Genomic DNA, 21,480 nt, shown 5'->3' on the forward strand with positions numbered 1-21,480 from the left:
AGAGGGGACAAGCAGGGGGTGGGAGGGGACGGGCAGTGGGCAGGCGGGTGTGACATGGCAGGGGGCGGGCAGGGGGCGGGCAGTGGGCAGGATGTGAGCAGTGGGCGGGCAGGGGGCGAGCAGGGGGCGGGCAGGGGGAGGGCAGTGGGCAGAGTGTGGGCAGTGGGCAGTGAGCAGTGGGCAGAGAGCAGGGTGTGGGCAGTGAGTAGAGTGTGGGCAGTGGGCACTGAGCATTGAGCAGTGAGCAGTGGGCAGAGAGCAGGGTGTGGGCAGTGGGCAGTGGACAGAGTGTGGGCAGTGGTCAGCGGTCAGTGGACGGGCAGGGGGCGGGCAGCAGGTGGGCGCTGCTGTGCCGCCGGCTGCCGCCAGAGGGCGGTGCGGCCCCGGTGCCGGCCGTGCCGCTCCGCCCCCCGCGCTCGGTGCCGCTCGGTGCCGCTCGGTGCCGCTCGGTGCCGCTGCACCGGCGCTCCTCGGTGCCCCCCGGGGACAAAGTCACGGGACGGTGATGTCCCGCGTGGGTGGTGAGGGGTCACCAACGCCGTGCCCGTCCCTCCAGCCGGTGGGAACCGGGAGCGGCTGGCCGGCGGCGGGGGTGGCGGGGGCTGGTGCTGACCTTGCCGGCGGCAGAGCGGGAGCGGGCAGCGCTCTAGGCAGAACCGGCGGAGCTGGAGCAGCCGCCCCTTGCCTGGCACCCACGGCCTGACCTTCCCAGGGACAGCCGTAGTGCCGGGAGGGCAGCTGGGGGCCTGTATCCCCATCCCCACCCTGGTATGCTGTCACCGTTGTGTCGTCGTTGTGCCACGGTGGCCACTCCTGCTGGTGATGCCATTCCTCATACCCATCCCAGCCCTCATCTGTGATTCCTGCAGCCCACCGAGGGCTGGCCTCTGGTATCCCCCTGGCATCTGGTGGGACTGGGGTGGCTCTCCAACGGGGGAGCTCTGGGAAGGGTACCGGGGGGATTTCTGTGAAGCACCAATCTCTACTGGTGGGAAAAGGTTTCAGGGAATTGGGCTGTGGGGAAAACATGTGAGGTGACTAGGCAAGGCCACGGCATGTGCCCTAGGCTTGTACTGGCCTCCTGCCACCAACCAGCTGGCCCCAGCCAGCCTGCAGCCCCAGGGACTGGCCCAGCCCCATGGCAAACAGAATTTTGGGCGAGCTGACCCTTGGACTGGGCAAGGAGGGATGACCCCACACACAGGGCCAGTGGTCTCAGTGCCACCCTGGCTGTGCCTCACTCCCATTGCAGACAGCCCCTCTGCCAGCACGGTGAGTGCTTGTCCTGGTTTCTGTTTCCTCCTCCCGGCTCAGCCCCTGGGCTCACTCCTGGCTGTGAGGCAGGTGGGTCAGTACCATTAGTCGCCTGGCGGCACCAGGCAGAACGGTGCTGCCAGCTCTGCTGTGTGGCAGAGGTCCCAGGGCCAGGAGCTGGGGTGCCGGGGGCAGGCTGCATGCCGGCAGTGGCAGGAGCCGGCTGGGGCTGTTTTCCTCTCTGTTTGCTCGGCCCTGGGGACGGCCAGCGATGCGGATCAAGGCCGGCGTCCTTTGGGCAGCCAATTGTTGTCCAGCTCAAAGGGGAGGGAGAGGGGCAGCTGCCCCAGGGCTTTCCCAACCCAGGAGAGGGCCACCATGCCAGCACTACCCAGCCTGAAACAGCACCAGGTTTAGACCACCCAAACGCAAGGCTGGGTGGTGCCAGCAGGGACCTAGGGGTGCTTGCCAAGACCCAGCACCCAGAACCCCCCAGCTGCCCCCTGGCCGAGGCAGGCACCTCACATCCCACCACTGGGGCAGCTCAGGAACCCTGGTGCTGCGGGATACGGCAGCCTCAGTCCTGAGTGCCAGCATGTCCTTTTGTGCTTCTCTCGCTGAATCCTTTTCCCTGATGGGCCATGAAAGGGCCTTTATCCCCTCTCCTCCTCATGGCTGGATCACACCCGACTGCAGCCTGTGGTGGACTGTCTGGCCCTGGGACTGACAGTCACTCCAGCCAATGAGGGGGTTCAGGACAGCCCCATGAGTGCCTGTGTAGGAAGCTGGAGCACACTGCCCTTTAACTGGGACTGCAGGGACCATACCTGCTCCTTGGTCAGCTCTGGACTGACCACAGCACCCTGGGGAGAGGAGGGACACGGCTGTGGCTACGTATCCATTTTTGGCCCAGTTATAAATAACTCTAAACAAGGATGCTACAGTTGTCTGGGCTGAAAGGTGTCCCTGGTCCTCCCCTGCTCCCTGGTCCCCAGCTCCCCAGCCATCTGCCACCCTGCTACCCAGGCCCTGGGCAGTATGCCTGGCATCCCCTGGAGGCCTCCCAGCCGGCTTCACTCTCCCTGACAGCTTGCAGGAAGCTCGGAGATGAACAGGAGAGCCCCTGCCCAGGGACTGGAGACCCCCAAACACTGACCCACATTTCCTTCCAGTGCCCCATGCTGCACTGCTGGCATTGGCTTGTGCCTCCTCGAGGTTCTGGCTGCTGCCTGAGCTCCCTCCCTGTCCTCAGGAAGCCTGGGTGGTTGCAGTGTGGAATGCAAGACTCAAGCCCTGCACACATGGGAGTGCTGCCCTGGGAGCAGGGATCTCCCTGCAGAGTGGAGCCACATCCCCATCCTGAGGGATAATAATGATGCCAGATCATCCCTCCAACAGCTGATGGCACCCAACATCACTTTGCCCACCCAAGAGAAAATACTGCTGACCCCATGTCTGGCTTTCCAGTGGTATGTGGGAAGCAGCAGAGCCCAGCAACTGGGGACACTGGGGAAACAAGCCAAGACTCAGAGGGGCTGGGCATTGGGTGCTGGATGTTTCTGAAGCATCATGGCTGCTTGGGTTTGTTTGGCTTGAAAGGCATTTGAGTTGCATTTAAAGGCATTAAAGTCCCTGCTAAGTCCTTGCTTAATTACCTTAACAGCATTTAAGCCTTTGTTGCAGGATGGTCAGCCCACAGAAACGAAGCCTCTGGCCCTGGTGGGGCTGTGCTGCCAGTGGGGATGGTGGGGACATGGCTGTCCTGCGTGGGTGGCAGAGATGAGCAGGCTGCCAGCAGGTGCCAGCACCTCTGGAGAGACCTGAAGGACAGTCTTCCTATTCCAACAGGAACAATTTATTCTCATATCTTATGGCTCAGGGCATCCTCCTGTCCTCAAGTGCTCCCAAGCAGCCATGGTTCTTGATGGATTGGAGCTGGGCAAGCCTGTGTAGGTCCCTCCAAACCCCTCAGTGGTGCAGGGAGAAGCATCGGGGTTACCCTGGGGCTTGTCCTCCAGTCCTTGGTCCCCAGATTGTGGCTTGGCAGGGAGGTGATTGAGCACAGAGATAACTCACCCTTCAGGTCTGCTGAGCAGCGCTTTGCTTCTGGCTTCTGTAAAGTTAATTGGTTTCGAGGTTCCAGGAACAAACGAAGGAGAAAAACCCACTCTCCAATGTGCGGGATCATTGAATGCTCTCTGGTGAGTTATAATTGCAAATCATGTTTTGAAATCACATTAACCAATTAGCCCGTGTTGTTGTTGTGCCCTGCCACATGACAGCATGTGCCGCGAGGGAGGCGGCGGTCAAGGGCGAGGGAGGGGGCCACCAGCTGCTCCCCACCGCCCTGTGTCCAGGCACAGGCTGCCAGCACCAGGGTGCTTCTGTGGAGGGAGAGCTGGGGTGAGGAAGGCTCCAGCCCTGGCCATGGCTTTGGGCAGGTGTCACTCTGGAGCCCACCCAGCCCATGCTGCTGGCCACAGGCATCCCTCTCTCTTATAATCAGCAATCCTTTCGTGCCTCATTCGCTTCATGGTTATGGGGTCAAGAGGACAGTGGGGGTCTTGGAGCCCCTGTGTGTGCTGGAGCTGTGTCTGGGGCATGCCCAGCGATGGGGACCAGAGGCACCCACTGGAATGTTCCTGGAAAGGGCAATCTCTGGGAGACTTCTTGCTTGAGAGGTCAGGGTGGTAGAGGGCGGAACACTGCTTGGGCTGCAAATCTCACCATTATCTCTGCCGTATCTTCCTGCCATCTGGGCTCTGGGAACCGTGGGCAGTGGCAGGCAGCAGCAGCAGGCAGCAGGCTCAGGAAGCCGAGCGTGACAAGGAGAGCGTGTCCTGGCCATACATAGCACCCAGTGCTTCGAGCCTGGGTCCTGGGCTGGCCTGGACACGTTTGAGGCCGAGAGGTTTTATGGCCTTGTCCATGCTGTGGCTTCTGAGGCTGAGGGGTTTCACTTTAATCTTTGGACTTGAAGCACAGCTGAAGGATAAGAAATAGGGCAGTTTTTGGCTGGGGCAAATGGTGAGAAGGCAAACTCCACAGAGGTGTGCTGAGGGCAAGGGCTCTGGCGCAGCACTCGGCTTCCTGCTATTGGTGAGGCAGGATGCTGCTGGAGAGATGAGCCGTGCTGTGCTGTGCTCCCCTGAAGGCTCCTCATATACGGGAATCCAGCGTCAAACTTTCCAGCCAGCTGGAGAAAACCACACGACTGCAATTTTGCAATCCACTGGAGCCCTGACACCACCAGAGCCATTGATGAGACTGGCCAGAGCTGCACTGGGGAAGCACTGTTGACCAGAGGGCTCAGGGAGCTGAGAACAGGGTCTTAGCCTACCCCTCTCATGGATCATCTCTGTTGCCAGCCTGGCTGCATGAGCCTGCAGCTACTGTGTGCCAGCTGTGGGACTCTGGGACAGGCTTTGGGGGGTTTTGAGGACATCTTCGCTCTCTTTTCCTCCTCTCCTCACTGCTTTGATTTTCTGCAAAGCTTCAGCTTGACATGGTGGAGCCCATGTCCTCTGCCCACCTGGAAAATGGAAACACCGGAGACAAGTGTCACATGCTGGACAAGAAAGGGGACAGTAAGAAGGAGACATGGCTGCATTTGTGCCAATAGCAGGGGAAGGGCACTTGGAGGCTGGGAAGGAGCAGACAGCCTCCAAGTCACTTCCCATGGGTCCTCCAGCATGCTACCCCACGGCAGTGGCTGCACCCTGTGCCATGGGCCACACTGGCTTGTCCCCGTGCCCAGCACCTGTGCTGTGTTTGCTTACAGGGCGGGAGCTCTTGGCCGCCTTTTACAGCCCCAGTGAGTTGTGCGGCCGCCCATCCCAGGATGTTTCTCCACAGGTGCCACGTGGCTGCACCCGCCGTCACCGGAGCAGGGAAAGGGTTAAGCTGATGGCTTGAGGCCAGCCGTGCCCATCCTCTGGGTGCCTCTGGCTCCCCCTTCACACTGCCAAACCTGGCTGCGTCCAGTCCCCCCGGCGTGCCAGCCAGCGCTGGTTCAGCACTTACGCATGCTGCTGTTATTAGAAATTAGTTAATGGATGTATGTCTCCAGCCAAAGGAGAGCGGCAGTAACAGGAGCCGTGGGATTGCCGGGAGCGTGAGGGCAGAGCTGCCACTGAATATTTAACATCCCTCGATGTCCAGGCGATAGGGTGCCTCTTCTCCTGATGGCGACGCTCACTGCTGGCTGGCAAAGCCGTTTCCATCCCAGGCTGCCCGAGGCTTCACAAGGATTTATGAAAGATATGCATAACACAAATAAAACCTTCCAGCAGCAAGCAGAGCCATTCTGTCAATGCACAGCAGCTGGGCAGGGTTTGCAGCTCAGCATGGGAGATGGGTGGACTCACAAGCGTGGACCCCCAAAATTTTCCTCTGAAGTAAAAACTGGGTAGGACAGAGGAGCAGGAGATAGTTTATGGGTGGCAGACTTTGTAAAGGGACAGGGAATCTTTGGGGACACAGCTGGTGACTCACCAGAGCTCATGGCTCTCCCTAAAGCATGTGGGATGCACTTGGGAGAAATGTCCTCTTCGGGGAACTTTTATGGGGATTTGTGTCTTCATGAAAATAGACATCTTTCAGCTCAAGTGGAGCGGTTTTATGGAGACTGCGGGGGGGGGTGGTTGGCCTGTCCCTGTTACTCTGGGTCTTTTGGGGATGATTCCACATGGATTGTTTACTCCCAGTGTGCTGAAATGCTGGGGCAAGAACTGAGGCACTATGAGCCTCCCAGGTCAGAGTGCTGCTGGGTGACCCGTCCCTGTCTAAGACGGGGGAAAACGCTGTGCACACACTCAGCACACACTGGATTTAGCCCTTCAGGTGGATTAGAGCGAATGCCCCTGCCGTGCTTCTTTGGAAGCAGCCACTGGCCTCCGGCAGGAGCCTCAGCTGCTGTAGGTAGGGATGCCCGGTGGGGTATCAACACTGGCAGGATAAGGATGCCCAGTATAGTGATCATGCCTAGAGGGGCGCAGATATTGGTGCGGTCGCCATGAGCGGTGCGTTGGGGATGCTTGGTGACGTACCTATTCCAGGTAGGGCAGCGCTGCCGGGACACTGATGCCCGGCGGGGGACGATGCCCCGCTGTGGGGGTGACTCACTGGCGGCAGGTGATGCCCCCGGCGGGGCGGCGATGCCACTTTGGCGTCAGCGCCCCAGGAGCGGTGGTCCCGGAGGGAGGGGCCGGGCGGGGCGGGGCAGGGGTCGGTCGATGCAGAGCGGTCGCTCCACCCGCTCCCCAGCGCTCCTCCTGTGCCCCAGCGGAGAGGAGATTGGGAGCTTCGAGCTGGGGGCGGGATCCACTCCGGTTTAATCTCCGGCTCCGCCGGGATTACGGTCGCAGGATAGCCTCTAATCCGCGGCACCGGCCACCGGGGGCTGCTTGCCCCAGCCCGCAGCAGAGGCACCGCGGACAGGGGGCAGGTAGGTCTCTCCGATCTCCCCTGCTGCTCGCACTCCCAGGCTCGCTGCCTTCTCCTCCGTGAAGCTCCGTGGTTGGAGGCTGCCGGGCGCTAGGACCCCTCACCTCCCCTAATTCTCCTCCGCACCCCATCCAGTCCTTTCCGACCCGTCTTTCGCCGGCCTGGCTTTCCTCTCACAGCCCGGTTCTCTCCCCTCCTTCCTTTTTTCCCTCCTCCTCCGGGCTCTGGGCAGCACCGGTAAGACTTCGGGGCCCGGCAGCTCTGGCAGGTGGCAGCGCCCCGGGGCTGTTTGCTTTGCTGTACTCCTGCCACTTCCCAGCGGCTGGCACCTTCCCACGGGTGGGCGACAGATCCCGCGAGTGTAGGGGGAGGCAGAGCCCTGCCTGGTACCCCAGCGCCCTGACTCTGCCCCTGCCCGGATCGCGGTGCTGGGGGCTTGGCGTGCATCGTTCCGCTGATACTCGTAGTGACACCAACCCCCAAACTCCCTTTACTTTCCCTTTTTTCTGCTTTAATTTTTAATCGCCCGTGGGAATGACATATGTTTCTGAAGGCTGGAAGCGGCTGTGGCCAGGATCGGGTGTCAGGGTGCCGGGGTGCCGGAGTGGGGGCACGAGCAGGGAGACTGATGCCAGCCGTCATGGGCGCTGGGGCTGGCTGGGACCTGCGTGCGGTGATTCCATAGGCTGTGGTATTTATAGAGCCTGGCTGTCCAGGACAGCAGCGTGGAAAGCCAGGCAGCACATTGCGTTCCTGTTGGCCACGCGTGTCCTGTGGCAGCTGGCACGGTGGCCCTCTCTGCTGTGTGAGCTCTGAAAGTCCCACTGGAGAGAAATCTTCCCCAAGGGAAACTGAACCACAGCAGGTGTTGCTGAACTTGGGGTCCCCAAGCTGAGCTCGCTCTGCAGTGGCACGAGTGAGACTGGGGACCTGGTAAGTCCCCAACAGGTGGGATGGCAGGGAAGCAGAGCCCTGGCATGGCTGTGCTGAGCTGACGCGGAGGAGATGGGGAATTTTCCACTGGTGTTTGGACCAGGCCCAAGATGAGGTGTTAGACCTGCCTGGTCCCTGTGGCTTCAAGGGGGTACCCCGGAGAAAGCCGTCTGTGCTTCACAGCACTACCCTGTCTCCCAGAACAGAGTGCTGGTGTGCTTTGGCTCTGGTGGCCAGGGATGCTAAGGGACAGTGGGACACTCCATTCCACTCGGGGGTGGCACGGGGGTGCTGGCACTGCGGGGGACCCTGGCTGAGGCGCAAAGGGCCCCGCAGCACCCGGCCGTGCTGCAGCTGTAATCACACACCGGGGCCCCGGCCACGGCAAACAAACAAGCACCGGCAGAGCCTATTTTCCTTGGCACATGGGGATGGGGGGAAGGAGCGGAATCCCACGGGCTCCTTTGGAAGTGCAATCCTTGAGAAAATAGAGGCGGGTCGGGGACAGGACGGACCCTCGTGCCCCCGGCTCTCCTCGCCGCGTGGGTCTCAGCCGCCGCGTGCCTCCCCAGCTGCTGACGCAAGTCTGGGACTGGCTGGGTCCCCCATGCCAGCGGGGGACAGCCAGCCCAGTCCTGCTGGCCCCTTGGAGCAAATGTCAGGCTGGTCCGATGGTGAGAGTGGCATGGCCAGGCACGGTGTGGTGGTGCCATGGGGCTTGGGCGAATCATAGCTCCTGATTGGTACAGGGGGCTGTGCTGCGGGTGCCGGAGGCACATGGGGCTGTGGCTGAGGCCAGTCCCTCCTGATGTCCCCACCATTGCCAGCAGCAAATGGCACCTTGGAGTTTTTGCTATTGATCCCTCCATGTCATCCTACTGAGGCCAGTTGTGTTTTGGGGAGTGTGAACTCCTGGAAAGCATCTTGCTTCTAAGGCAAAACAAAACTCCAGAAGTGTGGTAGAAAACCGTACATGTACTTTTCCAGGCATTGTCTGTCCATCAGTCTCTGCAGTGCTGCTACCTGTGCCACCAACTTCCCTGGGTGGCCCCGTGTTCCCAGAGGGCATGTTTGAAGTTTAAAGCAAAATCTATCATACAGCCTAGCACTGCCTGAGATGTTTGGGCTCAAGCTGGTGTCTCGCCCAGCCTCCCCAAGAACCACACTGAATGCCATTGACCTCGTGCTGTGTCTGCCCTGTCCCCATCCCCATGCTGCCGCCTGACCTTGTACCACATGGACTCAAGCTGGCAGGTGACAGCAACAGCCTGGGCTGTCCCAGTGCTGGACATGACTCCCCTCGCTGACCTCAGCTTCCTCACTGCTCTTCCCAGCTTTCCTCGGTACTGGTACGTGGATGTTGGAGGATGTGGCAGGATAGTGATGGCTGATACCTGTAGCCTGGGCCCATCCTGAGTTGTGTGCCTGGCAGGTGATGTCGTGGCTCTAGCACTGGAATTTCTCTCCATGGCCCCACCATGATGTTCCCTGGACTGCCTTTCCTCTCCCTGGTATGTCCCAGACCCTAGGACATCCATTGCTGCAGGACGATGGCCATGGGCCAGCTCAGCTGTTGGCATATTCTGCTTGTAGGCACATTCCCAGCCTCAGGCTGAGCTGTCCCCCAAGACATGGGTGCCACTTGTGCTCTCAGAGTGGAGACCCTGGATGGACACCACTGTCCCCACTGTGCAACAGAGATGGCCAGAAGTGCCCAGGCAGGTGCTGGTGCTGGCACAGCCCTGCTAGCCAGGACAGCGGTTTCCAGAGCCACTCGTTTACTTGTTACTGCCAACCCTGCCCTGGCTGGAGCACCAGGGGGATTGTCTGACCCGAGGCTGAGCCATGGTGTGGTATTTGGGGCTGAAAGAGGTGAGGTGAGCCCAGGAGCAGTGCCTACTCTACCCAGCTTGTGCTGGGGGCATGAGTGGGGCTGGCTGGCATGCCAGCTGTTATCTTCAGAGGATCTCAGGTGGAGCTATCTCAGGAGAATCTCCGGCAGATCTGTCTGGGGAAGGTCTACAGCAGGACTACCCAGAGAGGTTCTCCAGCCATGCACCAGGCAGGTTGCTTCCAGCTGTCCTTTCCCACAGCTGCTGGGGTTCCCATGCCCATGCTGGTGCTCCCCAGAACTTTTGGCCTAATGGTGAGGTGCCTGGCCATCCCTTGAATGGCTGGATTTGTCCCTCTGGGTGCCCATTTCCTCTGGAGGAGGTGGCACCCCGACACAATCTTAGTTTAGCTGGAAGGTGGGGGGTTGGAACACCATGGGTTAAAACCGGGTTTGGGTTGCTAATTTTAGGAAGGCAGGCTGGGGGGAAAGCTATGGCTTTGTGTGCTTCAGGGGAAGGGCAGACCCTACTCCCAGGGCAGCCATGGAGGAGGGTTCTCTGTGGAGGGCAAGGAGAGGAGGGTTTCTCTGCTTTGTGCCCTGGTGGGGTCAGTTTCCCTGGGGAGGGGTTGCCCAGGGACCACTCAGGTTTGGGCTGTTGCTCAGCTGTGCCAGTGTGCCCACACACCCCTGTGCCCACAGCAGTGCCAGAGGCTGACCAGGGACCCCAGGCTGGTGTCACCCTGGCCCCAGCAGCAGGCTGGAGCTGATGGCAGTGGGGGGAACATAACTGGCATCCCTGCCCACCTGCCCACGCTACCCGTCTCTCTGGCAGGGCTGGGTCATCAGCACAGCCTCAGGGAATATGAGACCTGCGTGCCCAGCTCTGCTGAAACCCGAACAACCACCTGGGCACGGCGGGGGGGGCTGCCATGCCCCTGGCACACACCGGCAGCAGCGGGATACCTGGCTGCCAGCACGCAGGCTGGCAGCTGCGGCAGGCTTGGTGCTAAAGCCGGATTACCACCCGGAATAGTCCCACGGCCCCAGCTGGGCCGGATTATCGAGGATTCATCCCCAAGGGAGACAAGATGAGGAGGGAGTCTCTATCCTGTGAGGGTCCCCAGCCTCGGGGATCGCTCACCTGCTGCCAGGGAGACCCTGCGCCTTTGCTGCCCACAGGTGGGAGCGGTGGGTGCTCACAGATGTGTGTTATGGGACACGGTGGGCATGGGCCCCTGGGCTGGCGCTGCCTGGCACAGGCACGGCTGGTAGGCACTGGCTACCTGTCTCTGGGTGTGCCGCACTCTCACCGGCACTGCGTGTGCCGGGGGACTGTGCCGGGCCGGGGCTTGACCGAGGGAACTGGCCCAGCGCAGGAGCCAGGCTTGCCCAGGGTAATACACGTCGTCCTGGCCGCGCTGCCAGCTGCAATGGACCTCCCATCCAGCACATCTGCTGGCATTGCCAACAGAGCTCCCCTGCCCAGGCCCCTGCTCCCGCCTGCGCCTTGCTTCTGCTGGGATCTTCCACCTTTTAAATGAAGTCTATGTGGAAGTGAGATGTGAGGCAGAGAGAAGGATGCTGTCCCTTCCAGGACTGACACCCTCACCATGGTGCCCTGGTCCCCCAGGAAGGCTGGCAGGGGGCTGGGGTGAGCCCGGCACTGCCCATCAGCCAGAGCAGGGCAGGGATTTGGGAACCCTGCCGCCCCACACACGTGTCCCCATCCCAGAGAAGGCGGGCAGGCGTCTGTGCTGGCCGGGACGCAGTGTGCGAGACCAAACGCAGCCTCCCCTGGAGCGCAGACGTGGCCGGCGGGACGGTACGTGCCGTCCCACGCATTCTGCTCCGCGTTCCATCCGCAGGGACTGCGGGACAGCACCAGGGCCCAGCTCAGGCTGCCTGGCCACACCGCAGTGCTGGTGGGCTGTCATGGAGCGCTGGGGCAGCCGGGGAGGTCTGGCTGCAGCGGGGCTGTCGCTGTCCTTGTGTCCCAGAGCCAGCAGGCAGCGGAGAGGCGCATGCCGGGAAATCGATGCAGCTTGCTCAGCGCCCCCAGGAACGTGGCCCTGGGTGCCACAGCGGGGGGGTTCTGTGCCCACGCATGTGGCCAGGTCCATGCCATCAGGCTGGGCGAATGGGCGCTGGGGCTGGTGGTCAGGAGCGGGATGATGCCAGGTAGTATGTGGGCTACCCAGCATGGCAGTGAAGATGGCAGCATCCCATCTGTCTGGTGGCACCCTTTGGGAAGAGTTCCCTGAGGAAACGCTCTTAGCCCAGAGCAGAGGGTTCCCAGCTAAGGTGGGCACACAGTGAGACAGTGAACCCACCAACCCCAGCCTGGAGGGGAACCAAGCCACCCCTTCAGGGCCACCCGTCACTCTGTATTTGTTGTTCTACCTTATCACAAGGCAAACAGCAGCAGGCAGGGCTCACACTGCCCGATCGAATAGTCTCATGTTCCCTCCTCTTTCATCTCCCCCCTTGCCCTGTCCGCTGCCACCAGGAGACCCTGGCTGAGGGGCAAAGGCCAGGGCCAGCTGGGGAAGTGGCAGTGAGTGATGCTGGGCCTGTGCCAAGGCTGTGCCAGGGCTGCCCGGCGGGAGGAAGCGTCTGGGTGGCAGCACGAAGCCCAGTGCATGCTGAATGAGCTCGGCTGTGCCGCTTGCTATTCCGAGAGACGCTTGGGGGAAGAAGTTGGTATTTCCTGAGCTGTCCAGAGAGGTGTAATTATAACCTGGGAGAAGAAAGGGGCTGCAGACGAGAGTGCCCAGCCTTCCTGGCGCCCGTGGGGGAGTGGGCAGGGGAGTGAGCACCTCCTGCCTGCCACCAGCAGGATGCGGTGACGTCCTGCCCACAGGCAGCCCCGTGGCACTGAGGGGCTTAGGGGGGTGATGGAACATCACGGGTCTGGTGCCCTCCCTCGATCCCATACTGGGTGAGTGGTTTGTTCAGTGATGCCTGCCTGTGGTGGTGGGAAGGCGCAGAGTTAACGGTGGCTTTTGGATGTGCTGGCAGCCTTGTTCATGCCTGGATCCATCCCAAGCAGAGGCCTAGGGAAGGGGATAAATCATCACCCAGAGCCCGCCCTGCGCTTCCCTCTCATCCCCTGCGTGGTTGAACCTTCTTATTCTGGTCCCTTCTGGCCTGTGTCCTGCCTCAGTGTCCCCACCTGGCTGGGTGCTGCAGGCAGGGTGGCCCAAATATGTGCCCACCACCCTGGGCCAATCTTAGGGGCTCGGCCCCCCCGACAGTGCCAGCAGCCAGTATGTGGCCTGGGATGACCCTGCCTGGTCGTCTTTGTAGCCTGGATGGGCAGGGACAAGCAGGGCAGCAGCTCAGGAGACCGGAGGTGCTGGCACCCACACCCTGCCGTGTCATCCTTCCCTTGCGTGCCAGCAGGACTGCTGGACCTGACTGTGCTGTGTGAAGGCTCCTCCGATCTCTAGGGACACCAATCCCCTGGGAGCATAAAGATGGGCATTTCCCCTGCTCACCCCATGGCGACCCCAGGCAACAGGGTGGTGGGGCAGCAGCATCCTCCCGGGATTGGGGACCACACTGCATCCCAGCCAGGCCTAACCTCCAGCCGGGTGGCACAGGCCCTTGGCTGGACATAGCCCCAGTGTGGAGCCCCCTGGCCAGCCGGACAAGACCCCAGCCCTTTGGGGCAGTGGGGGGTGGCGGGACCCTGCCCCGGCTGCCAGCCTGCCCCAGAAAGCCACCCTGTGCCGTTTCCCAGCGGGGCGGGGAGGGCCGGGGCTCGCACAGAGGCGGCTTTGTGCGGCGTGCCAAGGCGTCCTGCGCTCGGCAGCCCGGCCGCCTTCCCCTGCCAAGGAGCTGTCTCCCTGCCCCGCGCTCTTTCCTGCTCCGTTTGTGCAGCCCTGACGTGCCCCCGAGCCCCCCGCCTTGGCACCCCGGCAGCGGCGGGACGTGGGTGAGCCCTTCGCGCCGGGCAGCACCACGGGCTTTACATAACGGTGGCTGGGGGGGTCCCTGAGCTCCCTACCCCGTCCTCAGCCGCCCTCCCAAACGCTCCCACTCGTCTGCTGGCACCCGACTCTCGGAGGGGAAACTGAGTCATGGAGCTGAGAGCTGCGGGCAGGGGAGTGGAGGTGGGCAGGCAGGGTGGATAGGGACTCTGGGGCTGGGAAGTGCTGTGCTATGAGCAAGGGAGTGGGGTGGGCTGTGGGATGTCCGGCTGGGCGAGGGGACAATCCCGTATTTGGACTCTGGTGGGGTACTGGAGCTCATTTTCATGGGACATTGTGCATTGAGCAGGCAGAAGGGAGAAGCACAGCCACCACGGTGATGCCTGGGTGCCTGTCCCTGCTATGCCACCAGCGCTGGTGCTGAGCCCAACTCCAGTGTCCCTGTGGAGGCAGGACTTGTGAGACTCCAGGCCAGCCCCTCTGGTGCTCCTGCCCAGAGCTAGATCTCTGTTGCCTCCCTCTTGCAGAGCCTGAATAGAGCCCATAGCAAGCACAGCTGTCTCCCAGCCATGGATACCACGGACGTGCCCCTCCAGGCCGAGATGGTGGAGCTGGTGCCCAATGGGAAGCACACGGCTGCACTCACTGCCTCCACTGTCCCCTCACTGGCAGGTGACAGGTAGGCAAGCGATGGTGTCAGGGACTTAGGGGGTCCTCCAAGCTGCTCCCTGCCCTTGAGATACCAGCCAGCGCGGATGGCCCCCGTCTTTGCTTTGGCTTCACTCCTCTCCCTCTATGGACAGATTTGAGGAGAACCAGGCTGGCGTGGCAGAGATGGAGGAGTTCCTGCCCCATGGTGCTGAGAAGAAGCAGACACACTTCACTGATGTGAGTAACAGCATGGGCACAGTGGTGGGGTGGGATGGGGCAAGCTCCCAGTGTGACCGGTGCATCCCCTCCCTGTTGTGTCCTGTGAACAGTTTGAAGGGAAGACGTCTTTTGGGATGTCCGTCTTCAATCTGAGCAATGCCATCATGGGCAGCGGCATCCTGGGGCTGGCCTATGCCATGGCCAACACTGGCATCATCCTCTTCCTGTGAGTGCCATGTGGGTATGGGGAGGGTGTCCAGGTGTGGGAGGCTCCTCCAAGGGAATTGGTGGGTGCAGGCAAGAAAGAAGTGTCTGACTTGGGGTGATGCAGGGAACAGTGTCCTGCTGGCTGAGCAATGCCCATTTCTGGCATGTCTGCCTGCTCTGCTGGTGCTGTGCCCCACTTGGTGGGGGAGGAGGAGGGTGAAGGTTTGCCTTCCTTGCTACAAAGTCAGATTTTCAAAAGTGGCTTGAAGGACATGAATGATGGCTCATTTTGGGTGTGGAGACATGGACTGAATCTGCCCTGTGAACATCTAACTGGTGCTGAGGCAAGGGGGTGATATCCTGCCAGGACAGCTGCCCACAGGCAAAGCACATCTGCATGGGGTTTGCCCCACAGCCATGTCTGAGCTCTGTGCTGTGACCCACTGGTAACTGTGCTCTCCTCCTGCAGTTTCCTCCTCACAGCGGTGGCCCTGCTCTCCAGCTACTCCATCCACCTGCTGCTGAAGTCCTCGGGCATTGTGGGTGAGTGCCAAGTCCTCAGCAGGGCCGTGCCAGGGGGTCCCATCCTGACTCTCACCCTCCACCGCTCCCCGTCCCACAGGCATTCGCGCCTACGAGCAGCTGGGCTACCGAGCCTTCGGCACGCCGGGGAAGCTGGCTGCAGCCATCGCCATCACGCTGCAGAACATTGGAGGTGAGGATGGTGCTGGGGGAACCTGCTGGGGCAGGGGACAGGGGATGGGACCAGAGAACACCAGTGCAGTGAGACCACATTCTGCCCTCCAGCCATGTCCAGCTACCTATACATCGTCAAATCTGAAGTGCCTCTGGTCATCCAGACCTTCCTGAACCTGGAGGAGAAGACCACGTGAGTGCCTCCTGCCCAGGCTGCCTGCGTGCCTTCTCCGGGCAGGCGCCGGGGCTCTGGCTCCAGCTGTGCAGCCCATGGCAGGGATTTACTATCATTAAGCCACTACTATTTTTGATAACTGTCAGTGCTGAATAAGCCCCTGGATGAGATTAAACCGAGCTGAACTTCCAATCCCTGCTCCTCACATCCCCTTGGGATCAGGCTTTCCTCCTTGAGCAGAACCTGGGGCTGCAGGGTGGGGGACTGGTTGGGTGTAGGTCCCCCCATCCCGTGCCCACATCCCCACTAGCAACTCTAGCCCTTGTGGATGGACCACTGTGGGGGTAGGCAGAACCCTGGCTCAAGGGCCCCCAGGGATGCTGGCCTCAGGGGTCCCCAAGGATGTTAGCAGATCAGAAATGCCAGCCTCTGGGGACACCAGTGCCCCTGGGATTTGCCAGATTAAGGGTCTTTAGGAATGGCAGACAGCCCCTCCAGTGGCTGCCTCTGCTCCTGTGCCCCAGCAGAGTGGGGTGGTGAGCAGGCCTTCTGCTTCCAGGGACTGGTACATGAATGGGAACTACCTGGTGATCCTGGTTTCTGTCACCATTATCCTGCCCCTGGCCCTCATGAAGCAGCTGGGTAAGTCAGGGAGATGCTACCCATGGCACTGGGGTCTGGCACCCTGGGTCTCCCACGGGGTGATGGTGCCAGCCTGGATGTGCTGGGCAAGGAGGGGACACTTAGCCAGTGCAAGGGTCCCGCCCGCACCCACCGGCCACTCTCCTCCCTCCCCAGGCTACCTTGGCTACGCCAGCGGCTTCTCCCTCAGCTGTATGGTCTTCTTCCTCATCTCGGTGAGCGCCCGCTGGCACGTCTGGTGCCTTGGGGTGCCAAGCATCCCTCCTGCTGGGGTGTGAGGCTGGGCTGGTTGCTGTGGGGACAGCAGAGGCAGCAGGGACAGCGGACGCTCGGGGCTGCAGAGACGCCGCTGTGGCAGAACTGTCAAGCTGCTGGGTTATTTTTGGCTGAAGGAACCGAATGTTGTGGAAGGGGAGAGGGGGAAGGTGCTGGGGGGGATCTGCACATGTGGCCCCTCCACGTGCTGCTGCCTCACTCTGTCCTGCTGCCCACCCCTGCAGGGACAGGCTGGGGGAGCAGCATTACCACAGGGCAGCACTAGCAAAGGGTGTCCCTTAGAGCAGTCCCAGCAGGGTCACTCTCCTGCTGGGCATGGTGCTGGTGTGGACAGTGTATGCTGGGACTTGGGGGCACCAAGAGCTGACTGGCCCCATGCCCCCTCACCCCAGGTCATCTACAAGAAGTTCCAGATCCCCTGCCCACTTCCAGAGCAGGAGGGGAACATCACGGGCATCCTCAATGCCACCACTGTCAGCACTAGTGACTACCAGAATGGCTACACAGTCCTCCAGGCCCCTGAGCAGGTCACTTGCACACCCAGCTTTTTCACCCTGAACTCACAGGTAAGGATGCACCTGGGATGCACTCCGGAGGCTCTGGGTGAGCCCCTACCCCGTGCACCCCATGAAGATGGGTGGTCCTGGTGCTGGCAGCACCTGCCACTGGGCCCCCAGCAGTCAGTCATCCTCCTCTTGCACAGACAGCGTACACCATCCCCATCATGGCCTTCGCCTTTGTCTGCCACCCCGAGGTCCTGCCCATCTACACCGAGCTGAAGGAGTGAGTGCTGGGTGGGGACATCCACGGGGAGGGGTGGGCTTCATCCTGTGCCCACCCAAAGGCAGTGCCAACCGTGTGTGGGACCTGCACCGGGGCATCGTGGGGAGGTGGGTGATATAACCCTGGGTGGGTGGACGGTGGCTGATAGGACCTGGGATGGGTGATATCAGTCTCAGGAGGTGGGTGGGCAGGTGGGTGGTAGGCAATATCACCACTGGGAGATTGGAGACGGGAGCACCCAGGATGGGTGCTATCACCCCTGGGAGATGTATGATGGGACTCAGAATGGGTGGAGGGGTGGTATGAGCCCTGGGAGGTGGGTTCCATGATCCAGGGGTGGTGATGTGACCCCTCTGATGTGGGTGCTGTGACCCAAAAAGGGTGGGTAGTGGGTGATTTGACACACTGCCCTGCCCAGGAAGGGGTACACAGCCTCTCTCTGCACATCCCTCACACACCCCAGAGGGTTTTGGCATCACCCCTCCTCACTGGGCAGGTGCTTGGTGTCAGTGGGTGCCATGGGGCTGTGCTGAACCCACTGTGTCCTGCAGCCCCTCCAAGAAGAAGATGCAGTGTATCTCCAACATCTCCATCATGGTCATGTACCTCATGTACTTCTTGGCTGCCCTCTTTGGTTACCTCACGTTTTACGGTGAGCCCTTGGGGAGGGGCAGGAGCTGGCTGTGCCAGGGGCGAGTGATGGTGCTGGGGCTCACCCAGGGGCTCCTTGGTGGTATTCACAGACTTTGTGGAACCAGAGCTGCTGCACACGTATAGCAAGGTGGACCCCTTTGATGTGCTCATCCTGTGTGTGCGTGTGGCTGTGCTGACGGCTGTCACCCTCACCGTCCCCATCGTCCTCTTCCCGGTGAGTGGCCCCACGGGAATGCCAGGTGGCTTCAGCACCAGGATCTGAGAAGGGAAACTGAGGCAGTGAAGAAGAAAGGCACTGGGGAACAAGACATTCTGGGTGCCAGGGACAGGGCTAGGGCAGAGGCAGGGGTGATGGGGCAGAAGTAGGGCCACAGGGACAAGGCTGTGAAAGCGTGACAGGGACCAGTGGGGCATCAGGGTCAGAGCTTGGGAAGGGAAAGGGGTGATGGTGACCTGCAGGGCCATAGGGATAGGGCTGGAGTAGGGGTGATGGGGACCAGCAGGACTGCAGTGAGAGGGTACAGATCCTGGCTTCAAGGATGGCATGTGATACCCTGTCTCCAGGTGCGTCGGGCCATCCAGCAGATGCTGTTCCAAGGGAAAGACTTCAGCTGGATCCGCCACATTGCCATTGCCGTGATCCTGCTGACCTTCATCAACCTCCTCGTGATCTTTGCCCCCTCCATTCTCGGCATCTTTGGCTTGATTGGTGGGTGGCAGCGCCCTGCTCCTGTCCCTCCTTGATCATTGGGTGTTGCAGCAGCATGCCAGCCCCTGTCCTGACTGATGCTCAACATGACCCTCTCATGCCTCAGTTTCCCCATCCCATCCCATCCCATCCCATCCCATCCCATCCCATCCCATCCCATCCCATCCCATCCCATCCCATCCCATCCCATCCCTGTCCTGGCAGGCTGATTGTCACAGTGCAGTGCTGGCACTTGCTCTTCCCCTGCGTGTTTCCCTTGATCCCCCCAGCCAGGCTCCCCCCCGCTCAGCACTCAGCTGATGCCAGGGCCCGGGCTGCGGGAGGGGTGTGGGGACAGTGCCAGCACACCGTGTCCCTGGGTTCCTGGAAGGCTTTGCCAGGACTGCGGGCGGGGGGGGACAAGGAGGAGGTGGCGGTGGACACAACCTGTCCTGGCAGTGGGCTGGCAGGGCTGAGCTGCAGTGTGGGAGGCCCCTGCCCACTCTGTCCCTGTCTGCTCCAGGTGCCACCTCGGCTCCCTGCCTCATCTTCATCTTCCCTGCCATCTTCTACATCCGCATCATGCCCAAGGACAAGGAGCCGCTGCGCTCCGCCCCCAAAATATTGGTAAGCATGGGCAGGGGTACAAGGATGGGGACAGGCATGGGGTTCTGAGGCTGGCTGGGAACCCTGTGGCTCTGGCCATCCCTGAGTCCCTTCCTTGTCTCCACAGGCTGCCTGCTTTGCCCTCCTCGGTGTGGCTTTCATGATCATGAGCTTGAGCTTCATCATCATCGACTGGGCCACGGGTGGGGGGAAGAGCGGCGGCAGCCACTAGCCACTACCGGGTGCCCACGCCAACCTCCCCCCCACCCACCCGGTGCCCCAGGGAGAGCCGACCCCGGGCTCAGCCCCCATGCTGCAGCCCCACCAGGATACCCTGGGGACTTCTGCTGTTGCTGCCCATCACCTGTGGTGATGGTGAGAGGGCATGAGCCATGGCAGGCATGGAGACTCCTCAACCTGTGTTTGGGATGGGGCAGTGAGCCTGGGGTAGGTCCTGTGCCCCCCAGCCACTCCAGCGGGCACCCTCCCTGCTCTGCGTCTCAGTTTCCCCGTCTGTAAAATGGGGAGAATAATACTGCCCTACCTCACCCGGAGCTGGCTGTCAGGTGGAGCTCTTCTGCACCCCAAGAGCTGCCAGCAGCAGGCACTGCCAGGGGCGCAGGGCACTGCCAGGGGCGCAGGGCGCACTGCCTGCTGTGGGGACCCAGGACCAGGCACTTTCCTGGCCCCCCAGATAGCATCAAGAGCCTGATGAACAGTGTCCGTGGGGGCTGGAATCCAGCGGGGCGGTCGGACCTGTGACAGCACCTGTGCCCAAGCCACCCGCCCTCTCCCCTGCCATTCCCCATCCCCAAAGAGATGCCACCCACTGCCCTGGCATCACAGGGGAACCCCGGTCCCTGTGGACAAGTGTGGTCCTCATGTTGTGGCATCCCCAGCCTGCTGCTCCTGAGCCTGCCAGGGGAACTGTTGGCTCCTGGTGCCTGCCGATGGGACCCTGCTGACCCCTAGGCCATGTATGGGGACCAGCTGCATTGCTCCAGGGAGGTGGCATGCACGCCATGGGTTTTGCATCCCTGGAATCCTGCCCATGCTGCGGCTCAGCTGCTGGGGGCCTAATGCACCCAAGGGGCATGAGAGGGATTTGGGAGGAGCTGGGGGCAGCACTCACTGGGGGCAAGCTCAGGGCTCTGGAGGAACCCCTTGTCTGCATGCCCAGATGCCAGGGTCATGGGCACCCCAGCAACCCAAGCTATCCCTGCTCACCTTGCACCCTGGGCCAGTAGTCGGACCCCCACAGCCCTCACCCATCCCTCCACCCATCCATCTACCCATCCATGCCGCTGGGATGCCCCAAACCATGCCAAAACCTGGAAAGTGGCTCTCCCACCCCCCGCCTCCCCTCCCAGTACGGAGGGCAGCCCGGCAGGGTGGGTAGCACGGGGTAGGGGGGTCTGTCATGCGGCAAAGTACATAAGAGACGTATTTTTTTATGAGGTGGTGGAGGCTGGGATGCTTTTTATAAATACTGTACATAAGAGTAGATATTTTTTAATGTGTTGTGTTGCTCTGGGTAGCTCTGTATAATGTACATATCATATGGGGGCACTGCTGCAGACTCTCACCATTGCCCTGGGTTTGCTGGCTGCAGCATGGCCCTGCTGTTCCTGTCACCAGCCTGGCTGCCCCAGGGAGCACCCTTGACACTTGTGAATTATTGGTGGGGGTGATGCTGGTGGTGTCAGGAGGCCAGAGGTGAGAATAAAGATGTGAATGTGCCCAGACCTCGGGCATCACTGGGGCGGGTGAGGTGTTGGCACGCAGGCTGGCACCTGACACAGCACCCTGAGGCGACACAGAGAGACAGATACGTGCCACATGGGTGCACAGACGTGCATGAGGACAGCAGGGATATACGGACACGGACATGCAGGGTTAGTGCACATGGATGAACAGCAGGACAGACAGCATGGACATACAGCAGGACAGCACAGACACACGGATATGGATGCGCAGGGTCCCCCATGGCAGCAGGGCCCCTGTGGGAGTGGGATCCCTGGGGGACCAGGACACCTGTGAGAGCAAGATCCCCAGGACAATGGGACACAAGTGGGAGCAAGGCCCTGTGGAGCGGGACTCCTGAGGAGTGGGCTATGTGGGAGCAGGAACCCCAGTACTGCCATGGCAGTAGCACCCCCTGGAGCAGGGCTGCTCTAGGAAGGGGGCTCCAGGGAAGTGGCACTGGGCCATTTGTGCCTGGTGCCAGGGCAGTGGGTCCCCCAGTGCCCCCATGACCAGCCCCCCAGCCCTCGCACATGGCACAGTGTGGAGTGGGGGTGAGCCCCCCCAGCCCTGGCCCCTCGCTCTCCTCTGCCGGCCCCAGGTCCGGGCTCAGTGCCAGCTCATTAGCGAAGCCTTATTAGCACGGCAGCCCGCTCCCACGGGAACAGCCCTGCTCCCGCCACACCAGGCCCACGGGCACAGGCCTGCACACTCCACGGGGGATGCTGTATCCCTTCCCCTG

General features: G+C 61.4%; 1 protein-coding gene across 3 annotated transcripts; it reads left to right on the top strand.

The window, feature by feature from the left end:
* The first annotated feature begins 6,540 nt into the window (after nt 1–6,540).
* On the top strand, nt 6,541–20,511 carry SLC38A3 (solute carrier family 38 member 3). 3 transcript variants are annotated; one of them, XM_033071957.1, is made up of 16 exons: nt 6,541–6,700; nt 13,926–14,077; nt 14,202–14,286; nt 14,379–14,494; nt 14,945–15,018; nt 15,098–15,190; nt 15,283–15,364; nt 15,906–15,988; nt 16,145–16,203; nt 16,657–16,830; nt 16,968–17,047; nt 17,599–17,699; nt 17,791–17,915; nt 18,266–18,410; nt 18,913–19,016; nt 19,123–20,511. In XM_033071957.1, exons 2-16 carry the CDS (start codon nt 13,968–13,970, stop codon nt 19,225–19,227), a joined length of 1,536 nt encoding a protein of 511 aa, XP_032927848.1. In that variant the 5' UTR covers nt 6,541–6,700; nt 13,926–13,967; the 3' UTR covers nt 19,228–20,511. The 3 variants fall into 3 exon arrangements, with proteins under 3 accessions (XP_032927848.1, XP_032927849.1, XP_032927847.1); XM_033071958.1 differs by lacking the exon at nt 6,541–6,700 and adding an exon at nt 13,325–13,403; XM_033071956.1 differs by lacking the exon at nt 6,541–6,700 and adding an exon at nt 13,434–13,581.
* The last annotated feature ends 969 nt before the right edge of the window (nt 20,512–21,480 follow it).

The sequence above is a fragment of the Catharus ustulatus genome, chromosome 13 (genome assembly GCF_009819885.2).
Source record: "Catharus ustulatus isolate bCatUst1 chromosome 13, bCatUst1.pri.v2, whole genome shotgun sequence".
In the NCBI taxonomy this organism is placed as follows: Eukaryota; Metazoa; Chordata; class Aves; order Passeriformes; family Turdidae; genus Catharus; species Catharus ustulatus.